Genomic DNA, 18,946 nt, shown 5'->3' on the forward strand with positions numbered 1-18,946 from the left:
TTTAGTAATCTACTTACTTATTATAATAAAGTGACTGCTTTCTTGGACAGAGGAGAAGGATACACAGTAATATACTTGGATTTTGCAAAGGCTTTTGATAGAGTATCTCATGATAAGTTAACAGTCAAACTAGAGCAGATGGGGTTGGATATTAGATTAGTGCATTGGATTGGAGATTGGCTATCCAATAGTTATCAACAAGTTATGTATGAGGCAGCAATATCAAGGAAAGGGAAAGTCACTAATGGAGTGCCTCAGAGGTTTCTTTTAGGGCCATTACTGTGTAACTTGTATATTAATGATATTGGTGAAGATTTGGATGGAGATATTCAGTTGTTTGCAGATGATGCAAAGTTGGGACGAGCCATGAAGAGCAGCGAAGATGTAATGGCCTTAGAAGAAGACTTGAATAAATTGAGTGATTGGGCACGGAAATGGGGATGTGAGTTTAATGTTGCAAAATGTAAGGTTTTAAAATTTGGAAAACAAAGATGGGATGCAGAATTTATGCTTGGTGAGGATATATTATTGGAGGTGAAGGAAATAAGAGATCTGGGGGTGATAGTGGATAAGGATCTAAAATTTAGGGGACACATAGCCAAACTTTTGAAGAAAACACAAAGGCTTCTGGGAATGATGCGGAGGACACTGACATGTAGAAGTAGGGAGATTCTTGTTCCGTTGTATAAGGCTTTGATTTGGCCACACATGGATGACTATTGTGCCGAGATTTGGTCACCTGGTTTTCAGAAGGATGAAGAGATGTTGGAAAGGGTCCAAAGGTGACTGACTAAGGTAGTTTCTGACCTCTGGAATGTTGGGTATGAGGAAAGATTGAGAAGATGTAATTTGCAGAGTCTGGTGGACAGGAGGAAGAGGGGGAGATATGATAGAGACCTGTAAGTTGGTAAGGGGGTTGTTATAGGATCAATGTTGGAGTAGTTCTACAGAAAATAGTGGGAGATCAGGGGAGAACCAGAGGTCATCCCTGGAAACTATATAAAGAGGGTGTGAGTAGGGGAGTGAGAGGCAGGTTTTTTTCATGCAGAATTGTGAATTGGAATGCCTTGCCTGAGAATGTGGTTTCTCAAGGAGTTTTATTGTGTTTAAGACTCGGTATGATGAGCTGTGTGTGTGTGATAAAGGGACCTCCAGATGAGTCTTTGACTCTATGAGGTCTTGGGGGATAATAATAATAATAATAATAATAATAATAATAATAATAATAATAATATGTCTTCTTTTTCTTATAATAATAATAATAATATGTCTTCCTTTCCCACGCCTTATTAACATCTAATCCAATCAACACCTGATGTCCTCTGATTTTTTCACCTCCAGTTCTCCTGATACTTATCTCCCTTCATATATTGCACCACATCATTTATACCGGTGTGATATACACTGATGAAGTGCTTCTTCAATCGTTTGCAACTATTATTCTTCTGCCATGACTTATCCACCAGTGTCAACTTGCCATAACTTTTCTGCTGTATGGCAAGCAAGAGAAAGAAAAATTCCCTTAAGTTAACCTTGGCCTGAACCAGTCAATCACCTCTCATACTTTCTTTACCATAATCATCACCATCTTGGCCTGTACTTTATACACTTCATGAATCCAATCATCACCAACTATCTTGCACCTCCTCCATAGCATTTTCTTTTCCAACACAACTTACTGTTCATCCATTTTACTTCTACTCTATTTGCTTCCTTAACACTTGGTATGCAGTTTATACATTGCTTGTGTCAGAAACTGCCTTATGAATTTCCAATCACTTTGAACATCTTTTCTGCTCAGTTCATCTACCCAATGTACTGATATTAACTGACTACAGAGCTCCCTGTTATCACCTGCTTTATAATTCCACATATGAGGGTGGTCTGAAAAGTTCTTGGCCTGACAATAAAAAAGCAAATTTTTAATTTCAAAATTATTTTTATTTTTCAACATAATCTCCCTTAAGACTAATACATTTATTCCAGCAATGCTCCAGTGCCATTATCCCGTCACTGTAGTGGTTCTCAGTAAGATCTGCAAAATACCCCTCCACAGCTGCAGTCACCTCTCTTGATTTGAAGAAAAATGCTGACCAGCGAGGAAGAGTTTAGTTTTGAGAAGAGATAGAAGTCAGAGAGAGCCAAATCTGGGGAATAGGGTGGATGTTCCAACTATGCATAGTACAGATCCCTTAATTTTTCCATTGCCTTTGGGGGCAGGTGCATTGTCCTGATGAAAGATGATTTTTTTTCTTCTGCAAACCGGGTCTTTTCTCATGAATTTTTTCGACTAGTCTTTTTAAAAGATTGGAATAATATTCCCCGGTTATTGTTTTACCCTTTTCAAGATAATTAATAAACAAAAATGCCTTTAGCATCCCAAAACACTGATGCTATGACCTCTCCTGCTGATGGAACAGACTTTGTCTTCTTTGACGCTGAACAACGGGCTTCTGTCCACTGTTTTGACTACTGTTTGGATTCTGGTGTGTAATGGTGAATCTAAGTCTCATTCATAGTAATAATTCGACACACAAAATCATTATATTCTGGTTGAAATGCTTCAAGCACTGTTCAGATATTTTCATGCGAGTGCATTTTTGATCTGCTGTGCGCAAGCACGGCATCTATCTTGTGCAAAGCTTTTTCATTTGCAATGTTTCATGCAAAACATATCCTACACATTATTTTGATATGCCTATAGTCTCAACAATTTCATGCACTTTGACTCACCGCTCATTCAATACCATATCGTGCACTTGATCAATGATTTCTGGTGTTGTTACACTTTTTGGACATTCTTCACGTGGATCATCTTCAAGGCTGGTATGGCCATGTTTAAACTCGGCAGCCCATTTCTTAATTGTCAAAAACGAAGGAGAAGAGTGCCTATAAACTTTTATGAACTTTGAATGAATTTCTTTTGGCGATAAACCTCCTTTTACAAAGAATTTTATAACCTCACGATACTCACTTTTATCTATTTCAAACTACTTGATAGAATGACTTGCAATTTCAGATGGATTCTTATGATAGGTGTACCAACTTAGAAAAAAAATCTTGCCTATAGTTTTGCCATCTATGGTCAAGGCCGAGAACCTTTCAGCCCACCCTTGTATATCTATTTTTGGCAGTAACCTTTTCTTGTTTCATCACTTCCCAAACAAGTACCTCATGATCACTCTCACCAACTGGTGGCAGCATTAACACTTCATTAACAAATACATCTTGTGTAGTTATCATCAAATCGAAAACAATAAAGCCTCTACTTGCTTCAGTCATATGCTGCTTAAGATATTTATCCCTCAGAAATTCAACAAACTCACTTTCCTTGTTCACATATGCTATCTCCTCCTTCCATTCTATATTCCTATAATTAAAGTCTCCCATCAGGATCACCCTCCTTCTTTTTACATTCCCAAGCCTAAACATTTCACAGTCACTGTTGTCTATACTCCCTGGCTCATCCTGTTAATTGCAGCTTCACACTATGCACAGATTTCACACTTCACATTATTCACAGCATGCACAGATTCAAAATCTGTGCATGCCCTATCAACTTCCACACTTTGTGGACACAATTCCTCTGCAATTATTAACAGCCCCTTCCCTCCTCTTTTCACATTCCTATCCATCCTGAAAATTATATAGCTTTCCATTTCCATTCCTGACATCATGTCCTCCTCAGACAACCAAGTTTCACCTATTCCAGTTATCTTTGGGTATAGTGACCCAATCAATTCAACAAACACTCAGCTCTCTTGTTTTGAATTCTCCTTACATTTGTGTACAATCATAACAATCCCTGTCTTTGAGGCCATTCTACCAGCACCAATATTTTCTTTTCCAGCTGCTACACCACACCTCTCTCTCTCTCTCTCTCTCTCTCTCTCTCTCTCTCTTCAGTCTGACCACTCCTGTTTTCCTGATCTTAACCCTGATTTCCATTCCTATCTGTCTCATCCTCATCTTTATGCATTCCATTACCTTATTCTACTGCAACCGCATAGATTTGGAAACTGAACCCCCCCCCCCATCACTTTGCTTCACACAACTCAGACATCTTATTATTCATTATCTCTGCTTTACTTCTCAATTCACTATTGTCATATCTAGGCAACACACTAATGACTTTTCCAACAACACTATTATCCTTTACCTGCCACAATAACTTCTTAAAATCTCTATCAACATTCTTTTTTTCTAGAACTAAGTCATTTGTGTGCCCACAACTTAGATTTATAGATTTATTTTTTTTTTTGGCATTACTGGGGAATTATGATATCCTATTTGTGTAGTGGTTGGGTATTTTGGGGAAGAACAGAGGATGAAGACTTTCATCCCCATAAGAGTTATTTCTGTTATTCAGTTGGAGCATATGTTTGAATCTATAGAATGGAAACAGTAATTGGAAACAGTAAAATAAGTCTTCTCATTTTACACTTATTTCCTGTTCTTATGTCCTATTTGGCACCTGTAATGCCAGAGCACATAAAGGAGATTGTTCCATAGCCAAGGAGATGTGGATGAGATCATGGTCTGAGTTACCAAGAGAAGTGGCATCCATAGTGTATATGAGGGAGAGCTTGTAAAGATGAGGTCTGGGGGTGTGTGCAAGGATTGTCTGGTATTCTGGTGAGTTTATGGACTATATGTGTTACCTCACTGCTATTGGAAAATACAGTAATCCCTCAATTATCTAACTTCAGTGGGAGAGGAATTTGCTGATCAGATAATTGAAGATTTGGATAACTGTAGATACAATTACATAGTGCCGTACCAGAAGTCATTTGACACATAAACTTATTCAAGGATTGGTTAACTGAAGGTTTGTTCATTTGAAGGTCAGATAATTGAGAAAACACACTGTACCTCAGCATCCTTGCCAAGTATTTGCATTAGTATCCTTGCTTGATCATTGGAATTAGAGAAGTGATCGAAATTCAGAATTAATAGTTTTTAGCACAATTTCATATATTAAAAAATTGACTAATTAATTAATCCTAAATTAAATTATTTCAGTTTAAAAGCAAAAAAAATCATAAAACTAACAAGTAAAATAATATTAAATTACATACACTTACCTTTTAAAAATGTATTTTTTTTTATTATGTGATTTTTTGTTATGTGAACCATCATTTATAGGACATGTGAGAATAGGAAGGAATAAGTGTGAGTAGAAACACTTTCATTAATGGTAAAGAATAATTAATAATTATCATTTGTGATGTGTCCTATAAGTTGCTGGGTAGAGCAAATAGCACGATCCTATAATTTCTAAGCATGAATAACTGAATTTATGATGGCATAATTTAAAAAAAAACTTATGAGAGAGAGAGAGAGGGAGAGTATTGCAGCAATAAATATGGTTTGATGAAGCAGCAGATCATCTCGTAAAATTTGTTGCACATGTTATGTGTATTTGTCTGGTTTGTGTATATTTTGCTCCATTTTCCAAGAATTTTATTTAATTTACTGAGACTCAGTATACACAACATCCGATCATTATCGGACTTATCCACACTTTCGGGAATCCTAAATTCATTAGTTTTTTTTTTTTTTTAGTATCAGCAGTTCTGTCTTATCAATCTCACATAGGCTGGTATTTTGTTGTACACCAACATCTTATCAGAATATTCATTTTTATTTAGGAATAGATATTTTTTGCTGTCTGTTGTTTCCGAAGACTAGAATAAAAATGTCTCTATACCGTTAAAAAACTTTGTAACCTCAGCAGATGCTATAATGCACAAGCAAAAGAAAAAACAATTAGCATTTTTCTACCAACATCCGCTTTCAGATTTTCAGTTCCAGAAAACATGTGTAACAGCTGTTTGTAATAAAGCCGTCGGATATAGTAATCTCTCAACTCATGACAGCGACAACATTCAATTGAATTGGTTGACACAATAACCAATCACAGCCACTAGGTGCTGAGTGAGCTCAAAATTTAAGCTCACCTAGTCACGTCCTCTCAGTGGTTTAAAAATAATACAATGCTAAGAATTTGACATGCTGCACCCTCTTTACATCTTTTTGAATGGCTCAAAGGTGATGCATTTTGAAAGCACACCCGGGCTATTAATGCAAATGTGATGCAATGTTTACATGGCAAAAAGCGCCTGCTTCATGAAGCACTAATGCTTTATTACCCTTGTGAAGAGGACAATGAAGCATTAGTACAGTATATTGTGTTCAATTTTAGGAATTGCGCGAAGTCTGCAAACAACTGGATGAGTCTTTAACGGGAATAAATGCAAAAATATAATAGTGATACTGATATTTCGTGGATGAGCACCACACACCTAGCACACCCAGCAAATATTCTGGGTGTGCTAGGTGTGCACCTGATATATATATATATATATCATGGGCGAATATTCCGAGTGTGCTAGGTGCGCTGTGCTCATCCATGACATATCAGTATCACCCGTATTATATTTTTGCATTTATTCTCTCCCGATAGTTTGCAGACTTCATGCAATTCCTAAAATCGACCACAATATACTGTACTAATGCTTCATTGTTCTCTTCAAGAGGGTAATAAAGCATTAGTGCTTCATGAAGAAGGCACTTTTCACCACGTAAACATTGCGTCACATTCGCATTAATAGCTCGGATGTGCTTTCGAAATGCATACACTTTTTGCACCCTTTGAAAAGATGTAAAGATGGTGCAGCAGGTCAAATTCTTAGCTTTCTAATATTTTTAAACTGCTGAGAAGGTGGGGCTAGGCAAGTCAAAATTTTGAGCTTACCCAGCACCTAACGGCTGTGATTAGTTATTGTGTCAACCAATCCAATTGGATGTTGTCACTTGTCATGAGTTGAGTGATTACTATATCCAATGGCTTTATTACAAACAGCTGTTACACATGTTTTCTGGAACTGAAAATTTGAAATGGATGTTTGGAGAAAAAAACTAAATATTTCTCTTGCTATGTAGTATAGCATCTGTTGAGGGTGCAAAGTTTTTTAATGGTATAGAGACATGTTTATTCTAGTTTTCAGAAACAACAGACAGTAAAGAATAAAGATGAGAATAAAAATGAATATTCTGTGTATTATAAGACGTCACTGATCTACAACAAAATACCACATGTGAGATTGATAAGACAGAACTGCTGATACTAAAAAAAAAAACAAAAAAAACTAATGAATATAGGATTCCCGAAAGTGTTGATAATTCTGATAATGATCAGATGTTATGTATATTGAGCCTCAGTAAACAAAAGAAATTTCTTGGAAAAGAGAGAAAAATGTACACAAACCAGAGAAATACACATAAAATGGGCAACAAATTTTACGAGATCATTTGCTGTTCCATCAAACGATATTTATTCCTGCCATTCTCTGTCTCCTCATAAGTTTATTTTTTAATTATGCCATTCACTTATTCATGTCTAGACTTTATAGAATCGTGCTATTTGTTGTACTCAGCAACTTATAGGATACACATATGACAAATGATAATTATTAATAATTCGTTTACCATTAATGAAAGTATTTCTACTCACACTTATTCTTTCTTTTCATTTCCTATTCTAACATGTCTTATAAATGATGGTTCACATATTTTCATCTTTCAGTATTTCAAATGTACCAACCAGCGATAGCATTATCCTTCATTGTTGTATTCTAATAAATCTTAAAACAAACAGATTGTTCCCCCACTCTATGCAGAAGTATTTAAAATTATCCTGCAATTAATTGCATTGGTCCAAATAAGATGAGCGCTGATGCGCTATGCACTCTCAAAACTTTCATACATTGATAAAAATGCAATCATACGGACATGAGTGTCCGCGGAGGGTGAGGGACAAATGGGGAACTCCCCCTAGGCTCGAATAAAAAATTACACAAATTATAATCCTAAAAGTGATCGAGATATGTAACCTTACGTCTTATAACCTTATATGTAAGCTTTCTGAGATGACATCTCTCCCACCAGTTGGAAAGAGTGACCATGTGGTTTTGACTTGGAAGAGGAATGACATGCAGGAGTATCAAAGAGATGGGAACATATGTGGAATTATAAGGCATGTGATTATAATAGTCTTAGACATGAACTTGGGGAAGTTTCATGGAGGGAGGAATTGGAAGGCAGGGGTATCATTTGTGCTTGGGAAATTGTGAAGGAATATTTGTTAGCAGCAATATTAAGCTGTATTCCACAAGTGGAGAAGAGGACACAATTTGTAGTAAAGTGGATGACAAACTTTTAAACAGGAACTGCATCTGAAAAAGAGGCTATGGAAGAGATATAAGGAGACAGACGAAGAGCAGATGCATGAAGAATATAAGACATAGGCCGCAGGAGAGTGACTAGTATGGTCGGCGAAACTGGAATATGAGAAGAGATTGGCCCTAAGATCCAAAGAAAATCCTAGGGAATTTTTTAGCTATTTGGCCAGTAGGAGGAGAAATGATTGTGGAAGAATGACATTGTGAGATAAAATGGGAATAGAGTGACTGATGCAGAGGACATAGTGGAATTGTTCAATGAACAGTTTATTGGTGTATTTCATCCTGGAGGAGTAAATTTTAATACTAGAGGGATAGGGCAGGTTCATGGTATAGAGGTGCAGGAGGGGAGAGTGTTCCAAATACTGAGTACTCTGGATGTCAGTAAAGCTGTGGGACTGGATGGTATTTCACCACAAGTTTTGAGAGAATGTTCTAAGGAACTGACAGCTCTTTTGACCTGGCTTTTCAATGAAAGTCTGGCTACGGGAAAGGTGCCCAGGGAATGGAAGGAAGGTAAGATAGTGCCATTGCATAAGGGCGGTAGCCAGTTTGTATGTCATTAGTAGTTGTTAAGATCTTGGAGAAATTAGTTAGGGACTATATACAACATTGGGAAGATAGGGGTAATGTTATCTGTGAGAGTCAATGTGGATTTGTGAAGGGGGCACTCTTGTTTTAGTAATATGCTAGGCCTTTTATAATAAAGTTACAAGAGCAGTAGATGAGGGAAAGGCATACACTGCCATCTTCTTTAATTTAGCAAAGACATTTGACAGGGTGCCACATGAGAAGCTGATATTTAAGTTGCAGCACATGAGCCTGGATGTCAGGTTGGTCAACTGGATTCAGGATTGGCTGTCCGATAGGTATCAGAGAGTTGTGTATGGTGGGGCAGTTTCAAGGAGGCAGAGGATTACAAGTGCGGTGCCATAGGGCTCAGAACTGGGACCTATATTGTTTAACCTTTATATCAATGACATTGTCAGTGGATTGCAGGGGGATATTCAGTTGTTTGCAGATGATGTGAAGCCTGGAAGGGCTATTAGTAATAGTGCAGATGTGGTAGTCCTGCAAGAGGATTTGAATAAGCTAGACAGATGGGCAATGAATGGGGATGTCGGTTTAATTCAGCAAAATGTAAGGTCGTGAGGTTTGGGACAGATTGATGGGATGCTGCCTACTCTATTGGAGGAGCTATACTGGAGGAAATAGGGGAGACAAGAGATCTAGGGTTGATGATTGATAGAAACCTGAAAATCAGGCGACATATTGCAAAGGTGGTGAAGGTAACAGAGAATTGTTGCAATAATGAGAAGGACGCTGACCTGCAGAGATAAAAGAGTTATCGTTCCGGTGTATAAGACCCTGATCAGACCACACTTAGACTATTGTTCTCAGATTTGGTCCCCAGGATTTGAAGGGGATAAATTACCTGTGGAAAGGGTACAAAGGCAGATATCAAAGACAGTTTCAGGACTGTACAATGTTAGTTATGACGATCGGCTGAAGGAATGTGGACTGCAGAGTTTGGTGGATAGAAGAAGGCGAGGTGATATGATTGAGACTTTTAAACTGTTGAGAGGTTGTTACAGGGTTGACACTGGGGAGTTCTTTCACTTGGGGCTATCCCTAGAAGTTACGAAAGGAAACTGTGAGCAAGAGGGTGAGGAGTGGTTTCTTTGTGTGGAGAGTGGTTGAACCGTGGAATGCATTGCCTGATAGTGGTGAGAGCAAGAACAGTCAATGAGTTTAAGGAGTGGTATGATAGATTTTGTGTTTCCTAGGGCGGATCTCCCACAATGAGCCTTGATAGACTTGTGTTTCCTACGAAGGACCTCCCGCAATGAGTCTTTTGACTCCTTGGTGGCCTAAATAATAATAATAATAGTGAATTGGCCTGTTTTTGCTAATTGCAGGGTAGCCATAGAATATGTGTTTTATTGCAGCAATAAAACACGTGTTCCTGTTTTTGGTTCATCTTTTTCCGATTCATGAACAGCATGACCAGTTCGGTTGCTCTCTGTGTCTAGTGAGTCACTGAGTCAAGTGTGGAATTGTAAATTTATAGTGAAACAAATTTAAACAGAAAAATACATTTTTGAATGGTAAGTGTATGTAATTTAATATTATTTTACGTGTTAGTTTTATGATATTTTTGCTTTTAAACTGAAATAATTTAATTTAGGATTTTGGGATTAATTAATTAATTGATTTTTAATAAAATATGCTGGTCAATTTTTTATATATGAAATTGTGCTAAAATTGTATTAATTCTGAATACTTTTTCCCCCCCAAGAATTAAAGATCATTAAAATTGATGTAAAATGAAAATAATGTACTGTATTTATAGTTTAGATTGATAAATAATTACATCAAAAAATGCTAAAAGACGTTTATTGATGTAATTATTTAATTAAATCAATAATTATGAAAATTTATTGATGTAATTATTTGACTTCAAACTTCCTCCCCCCCTCTGAAAAATTTTCTGCCGATGCATACTGTCAAATTGACGTGAAATTTGTAGTGCGTGTTGTATAACCCACATGACAGCACACTCAACTGAAATGACGTCACTGATATATATATATATATATATATATATATATAATTGCCTGGTTGGCCAAGTGGGTAGCATATCTACTCTCCAGCCAAGAGACTGCAGGTACGAATCCCATGTTGGTATGGATGTTTGTGATTGTCTTCCACCTTCATACATTCATTCACCCAAGTATAGATGCATTCTCCCAATATGGACTGGGTCACCATGGGAGTAGTAGACCCAAAACTTCACTCAGTAGGAGAGGCCTTCACCCTGCAATGGGTAGAAAAATAGGTTGTTCATCATCATCATCATCATATATATATATTATTATTATTATTATTATGTGACATCTCCAAAGAGGACTCATCGCTGGAGGGTACTCCTACTCCGCTCCGCAAAACAAATCTCTCTTACTACTTAATTCTCCAAATACACTCAATGACACCACTGTCATCAATGCCATCTACCACCCATTGCCACCACCAACATAGTCTGTAAATTTGCTGGTAAATTGATTGTGTTCTCATGGCCCACCTTCAGTTGAAAAAGTCCATATAAAGATTCCTTTCATCAAGCCGAGAATAGAACTTTTCCAATCAAAGGGCACGATGTATCATCGTTCTTCCAGTTGCACAACAGAGGTGCTCTGATAGTTTATAGTGATTACTTCTCAGAACTCAAATATAGGCATACATTCAGATTTGGACAGTAAAGTAATATTTCACATGTTTGCAGGAAGAGGTTGTAAATTTGAATCTACTTTATTGGGATATCCTAATTACTAGTGAAAAACTTTATAAATTATACCAATGGTACGAATGCTAATAGATATTTATCAGATTGGCTCTATTTGAGTAATCTTTGTGTTCTTGACTTCTGATCTTGGCAGAATGGCAAGTTTGTCCTAAATAAGGTACCTGATAAGAACAAGCTGCTTGATATAACATTAAGCAGGGAGAGAGAGGAGGTAATTTATCCTTGGTAGAAAGGACAACAGTCTATGAAATCTTTTGAAGATTTTTTTTTAAATATAAAGAGCCAATAGGCTTCATTTCGGCGATATGAACATTATTCAAATTAAGGGGATATTAAATCCCACATTGTTTGGGGTCTTACCACACTCGTTACCCTTCTGGCCTGTGCTTTATACCATTCATTTGCTTGCCGGTCACCTTTCTCCTTAAATTCCATCAATATTTGTTTCTTTTTTTGAAGCTCAAGCTTAATGGTGTTATTCATCCATTTAACCCCTACTTGATTTATTATTCGGACTCTAGGTATACAGTCAGCCATTGCCTCATGCAATCATTTCTTAACTGCTTCCCATGCACTATCAACATCCAGCCCTTACAGTTTTACATGCCATGGCACTGAACCAATCAAACTCCTAAGCTTGTCATACTTTCCAGCCCAATAATTCCACATGTACCCTGTCTTAATCGTAAATTCCACACCTTTAGCCTCCTCCCAAGTCAAGACCCTATGATCACTCTCTCACCAATTGGTGGCATATTCATTACAGCCAAATTCTCAGATGCAGATACTAGGTCAAGTACTCTCTGACCCATAGCATTTTCCATTACATGCTGTCACAGATAGTTATCCCTTAATAACCGTGCATAAAATCCAATTCCTTCCTCCCATATGTCCTCTCCTCCTTCCAATCAATTACCATAGTTGAAATCTCCCATAATAATTATCCTCCTTCCACTCATTTTTTCTATGCTTATGCATACTATCTCCACCATCTATTCCATCACCTGGTTCTATAGCTGCACCCAACTGTATATTTTGTTCCTGCTAGTTTTAATCTCACACCAAACAGCCTCAAATGTGCTCTTTTCTCTATACTGCAGTTCCACTTCTATTCTCCTTGGCTGTAGCTGAGGAGATTGAATGTGTATCTCACATTCAGTCACACTAGCTATATCATCTTCTGTCAGCCATGTTTCACTAATGCCAATAACCTGTCGCCTGGAAGTGCCAACCAAGGCCAAAAATTCTTCTTTCTTGTTCCTAATACTTCTGCCATTAGAATACATAAATTGCAGAAGCCCATTTGTCCCATCCCTATTTTGATGCCTTATACTAACTATCCCATTCTGATTTATTGTCCTTCGTACTCGCCCGGGCATATTACACACATTCATACACTCAACTGTCTCCCTGAGGTCTGCATATCTACTCCCCCCCCCTTAATAACTCTAGTTTCCTCAATTCTGCACATTCACTTCCACTTCATTCAACAACACCTTTTCAAGTCTCCGTACACCAAATCCATTCAAATGTAAACCATCCATCTTATATAAATCCTTTCACCCATTGAACTCACTCCACACATTCACAAATTCCACACCACTCCTCCTGCACAATCTGTGCATAAAGTCATTAGCAATTTTGACCCTCCTTCTATACTCTTCACTGTCATACCGCAGCATCAAACTCACCATCTTAACTCTCTCACTCTTCTCTTTTGCTACCCCAAGCATTTCCTTCAAATCCTCTTTCATAGCCATTTTGTCTCCTTTCAAATCATTTGTTCCTGCTATCAATTCTTTCACACGCTGCTTTTGCATTCTAATTGACTCGCTTACATCTTTAACGTTCGCACCAGGTTGGTATGATTTTGTTAAACTCTCATCCATCACACCTCTTACTAAAGAATCTCCGTACAACACTATATATATATATGTTGTTGTAATTAGGATTGACTCGGGATGTATACATTTATAAAATTAAAATTTAACTGACTAGAACCCGAGAAAGTATAACAAAAAACTTTAATAAATCACACTAGTTTCATCGGTGTTGTTCCGACTTCTTCAGATGAGTAAGAAATAACATAAGACTTATAAAAATAACAAGGTAAAAAACATGGACTTTCCAGGTTTAAAATAAAAAGAAGCAGAATAGTAACAGTAATATTTGAATAGGTGACCGCATGCTACTGTTGGCATGAGTTGAATGTGTGTGACAGCTAATTTTAGAGCGCCAGTATTGGATTACTGCACTATGGGAATCAGGCAAATTGTAGCTTAGATTGTTGTTCAAGTGTTCCCAATCAACTTGGTGTGGCCGTTATTCGAGGTTAGAGTTTGCGAAGAAGATTTATTTCAGTGAAATCTATTTCACTTCGTCTTGAGGAACATAGACGTGACATCTCCTACAGTAGAGCACGTGCGAGCACCCTTTCCGGTCATGTTCTCTTCTTCGCAAACTCTAACCTCGAAGAATGGCCACACCAAGTTGATTGGGACCGTACAACCAATTTATATATATGCAAGGATGAATTTGAAAGATGAATTATAGAATTAAAAGAAATAGTTCTGGACCCTTCACACTTGAACAACAATTCAACAATTCACACACATTCAACTCATGCCAACAGTAGCATGCGGTCACCTATTCAAATATGACTGTTACTGTTCTGCTTGTTTTATTAAGCTGGAAAGTCCATGTTTTTTATCTTGTTATTTTTATAAGTCTTATGTTATTTCTTACTCACCTGAAGAAGTTGGAACACCGATGAAACTAGTCATGATTTATTAAAGTTTTTTGTTATACTTTCTCAGGTTCTAGTCAGTTAAATTTTTTTATAAATAAATATATATATATATATATATATATAATATATTCTAAAAAGGTTATGATGTTTATCCTAGGAATTGGTAGCACCTTAGGTCTGGGAATATATGTATTAGCTGGTCAAGTTGCAAGCAATAAAGCAGGACCATCTGTTACCCTCTCATTTTTTATAGCAGCATTAGCATCTGTATTCTCAGGTAAATTATTAAGTTTTAAGTACATTTTGAACTTTTGCAGTTTTATTTATTATGAAGTGCAACTAATAAAAGGTTTCCTTTAATCTATGTATTCTCTGTATAATTCAGTATATACTCTTTGCAAAAGAGAAATTAATTTTGGTGACTCTCCCCCGCCCCCTCACACAAATATTATGGATGCAAGGTATGGTAATCAACAGAACTGAAATTAGAATTATACAATGGCAAATGAGGCTCTGAAGTGAGTTTATTAGTAAATTATACTTGCCAAGAAATTATATTCTTGTTTAATCCTTTATCCAACTGTAAGTAAACAAAAGTTTGCATGTGAAAGTATCTTCATGTCCATGTTGCTTGTATACAGAGGCTGATGACTTCACATCAATTGCCTTAGTATCCCATAACCAGCACATTTCCTTTTGGATGTGCATAATACTATTCATTATGAGAGGGGGGGAGGTAACTAACCAGACTGGTCTCATCCTTTATTGAAGTGTAAAAGGTAAAGTGGTGTTTATCAGAGGCTCAGAGTAGAACAGAGGTGCAAAGAGCCTGATAGTATTAGGAGAAAGAAAAGACAGATGGATAGTAGGAGAGATAGAAAAAAAAAAGGCCTTGCAGCAAATGCTATCCTTTTTTCTTTTTCACCAGCTTCATACAGCAGAAAAACCAAATGAACAATTGAGACTAAAATTCAGAGATGACTGGTATCCTTATCTAATTTAGCAACTTTGAGTTGGTTTTCTCTTCCTGGGAGTGCTCTTCAATCATTCCTGCAGTTGATCACAAGACCAGTAAACTAAGAGGATGAAACCATGTAAAAAACCTTTCATAATAAAAACCAACAGAATTTTATATCCTGCTAGTGAATATTGCATCATGTGGGTGGTTTAAACCATTTATCCAAAATTTGGTATCTTCTAGAATGCTTATTTATAAATACAAAAATCTTGGATTGAACAATAAAATTTCCATAATACAATATTAACTCCCTTAAGTTAACCAAGTTAACTCAAGGGAATTTTTCCGTTACATGTCAAGCAAGAAGAATAATAATTACGGCAGACTAACATTGGTGGATCGTCATGGCAGCAGACTAACAGCTGCAAAGGATATAGTGGAATTATTGAACGAGCATTATTACTATTATTTATTATTATTATTATTGTTCCGGGAAACTCCAAGGAGTCGACAGACTCATCGAGGGAGGCCCTAACATCATGTCTGGAACAACTATTTAACATTTACACAGTATCTATCATATCTTGCCTTGAACTCATTCACGGTCGTAGCACCCACAACAGACTCTGGAAGCTTATTCCACTCATTCACCACTCTCCAAGTAAAAAACCTAGCTCTAACACCCTTGTCAACCACGCTCTTGCCCAGCTTCCATGCATGGCCCCTAGTCCTCCCACCACCAGTCATATTTTCAAAAATATCTTCTGGATCAATCTTATAAAAACCCTTCAGTAATTTGAATGTCTCAATCATATCACCCCTCCTTCGTCTATCGTCCAATTTCTGCAACCCACAAATCCTCAACCTATTCTCATAAGGTTCATTCCACAGACCTGCTATCATCTTGGTCACTCGTCTCTTGTATAAATGATCCGGTACAAGCATACTTGTATAAATGATCCGGTACAATACATAAAAGAGAGGCAAGTATTAGGAGAATTGGAAGTGAAAGAAACAGAGGTGTATCAGATGTTGGTAGGGCTAGATGTGAATAAGGCTGTGGGAATGGATGACATATCACCACATATACTTAAAGAATGTGCACCACAGTTGGTTATGCTCTTGACCTGGTTATTTAATGAAAGTCTTGCAGTGGCTAAGGTTCCTAAGGAGTGGAAAGAGGGCAAAATAGTACCACTTCACAAGCATGGTTCTAAGACAACTATAGGCCAGTCTGTATAAGTGTAGTTGTGGTCAAGGTGTTGGAAAGCTTGGTAATGAATAGAATACAGAATTGGGTTGATGGACATGGCATTCTTTATGAGGGTCAGCATGGATTTGTAAAGGGTAGGTCCTGTTTCAGTAATTTACTTGCATTTTATGATAAGGTGACGAGTGTGTTAGATAAGGGAGAATCATATACAATGATATTCTTAGACTTTGGAAACGTGTTTGATAGATTACCACATGATAAGTTAGTGTACAAGCTGCAGAGGATGGGAATAGACAGTATATCGGTTAGATGGATCAGAGTTTGGCTCTCTGAATGATACCAGCAGGTTGTGTTGTGTATGATGGAGCAGTGTCTAAAAAAAGAAGGGTAACCAGTGGTGTGCCGCAGGGTTCTGTTCATGGGCACCTGCTGTTTAACTTGTTTGTAAACAATATATCATGTGGTCTGACTTCAGATCTTATTTTATTTGTTGATGATGCAAAGTTGGGAAGAATTATAAGTAGCACTATTGATGCTGAATCCCTTCAGGAAGATTTGAATAGACTTTTTGCTTGGACAAAAGAGTAGGGGGGGGGTTGTAGTTTTAATATCAATAAGTGTAAGGTGTTGCATTTTGGAGTGCAGAAATATAAGGCTGTGTATTATGTTGATGGTGCTGTACTGCAAGAAGTACAGCACCATCAACATGGTGCTGTACTTCTTGATGAGATTAGAGATTTGAGAGTGATGGTTGACAGTAAGAGCCTTAGTTAGTCAGTATAGATGAAGCCCTTTGGTCAGAAAGACCTATGTTCGATTCCCGTCAACGACACGAGGAACCTTTATCTGGTCTCTTTTGACTAAAGGTGAGTTAGCCGGTCTCATATGGAGGTAGGGAGTTTTATCACCTGTAAACTTGAGTTTTTCATCCTTCAGAACAGGCAAACCGGCCCCATGAACACACGTGGATTACAGTCATGAATATGTCCCAGCTATATGCTGGTCCTGAGCCCAGATAAAATTGGGGGGAATACTTTGTGGACAAATTCTACAAAGTCACCTATGGTTGGAAACGACTGAAAGGGAAAATCAGAGATCAGGTTGACATTAGACTGAAGTTTAGAGGGCATATTAGTGTTGCAAAGGTGACACATCGTAGTTCTGCTATGATAAGAAGTACTCTAACATGTAGGATAAGGAAGCGGTTGTGCCACTGTATAAGGCACTGGTCAGACCACACTTGGACTATTGTGCTCAGATCTGGTCACCTGGTTTTCAATGTGATGTGGAGACATTGGAGAGGTTCCAGAGATGAGTGACTAAGACAATATCAGGAGTTTGGAATGCTGGCTATGGAGAGAGGTTGAGGAGATGTGGATTGCAGAGTTTGGTGGATAGGAGGAAGAGAGGTGATATGATAGAGATGTTTAAGTTAGTGAGAGGATTTTATCAGATTAATACAGAGGAGGATTATAGAAAGAGTAAAAGGGGAAGAACCAGAGGTCATTCCTGGAAGTTATGTAAAAGTGTGGTGAAGGAGTAGATTTTTTACATAGAGAATTGTCAGTGAATGGAATGCATTTACCAGAATGTGTTGTTAATGCAAGGAATGTTAAGGACTTTAAGATTCTATATGATAAATATGTTGTCAGTTGAATGAGCCTCCCACGATGAGTCTTTCGACTCCATGGAGGGTGCGATAATAATAATAATAATAATAATAATATTATTATTATTATTATTATAAAGCATATATGTGATATGTCATATTGCCGATTTTCCAAGCCATATTTTTTCCTAATGTTCCATAAATGATATTTAACTCGTTAATTATAAAAATTAATTATTTATTTTCCATTGCTGACAGGTGGAACATGCAGAAATAAAAATGTGTTGGTTGCATTGTACAGTATGGCACAAAGAACTGAATAACTACAATGATATATGTTATGGAGTAAATGGATTTATTAACAAAGAAATATATGTTTATGCATAAATGTGCATCCACAACAATCAGTGGAATCTTGGTCAAATAAAGCATTAACAATGGAGATCATGTGCTCTGAAAGACAGCTCAAGATATTCTAAGAGGCCTAGCATGGTATGTCCTGAGTTTTTTTTATTGTTTTGGTAGCTTGTTCAGTTTCTTGAGCTGTCTTTTTGTAGGATCATAATCAAGTTGCGCATATGTATTTTGATCTTGGAGTGGTAAATTCATTGTTCAGTCATAAGTATTGGTATCTAGGACAACAGTGGTATTTCCCTTGTCGGATCTGGTGATAATTATGTTTTTATTCTGTTTTAAGGAGGTAAGAGCTTTCAATTCTGATGGAAGGATATTCAAGCCTGAAGGTTTGGCAACATATATTATTTTTGCAAGTTCGAAAAATGCAGTCTATTGGCTTCAATACTGTATCCCCATATACAACTTTTCTGATACCTATCTGACAGCCAATTGCTGATCCAACTCAGAAGTCTG

General features: G+C 37.2%; 1 protein-coding gene across 5 annotated transcripts in view; it reads left to right on the top strand.

The window, feature by feature from the left end:
- LOC150109337 (cationic amino acid transporter 2-like) overlaps nt 1–18,946 on the top strand; it is a 364,125-nt gene that overhangs the window by 95,940 nt on the left and 249,239 nt on the right. For all 5 annotated transcript variants that reach the window (XM_090412716.1, XM_090412725.1, XM_090412693.1 and 2 more), the window contains exon 3: nt 14,454–14,573. In XM_090412716.1, the coding sequence (XP_090268842.1) occupies nt 14,454–14,573 (120 nt within the window). The remainder of the gene's footprint in view (nt 1–14,453; nt 14,574–18,946) is intronic.

The sequence above is a fragment of the Typopeltis vanoorti genome, chromosome 2 (assembly GCF_054136105.1).
Source record: "Typopeltis vanoorti isolate ZY-2024b chromosome 2, IOZ_Tvanoo_1.0, whole genome shotgun sequence".
Lineage (NCBI taxonomy): Eukaryota > Metazoa > Arthropoda > Arachnida > Uropygi > Thelyphonidae > Typopeltis > Typopeltis vanoorti.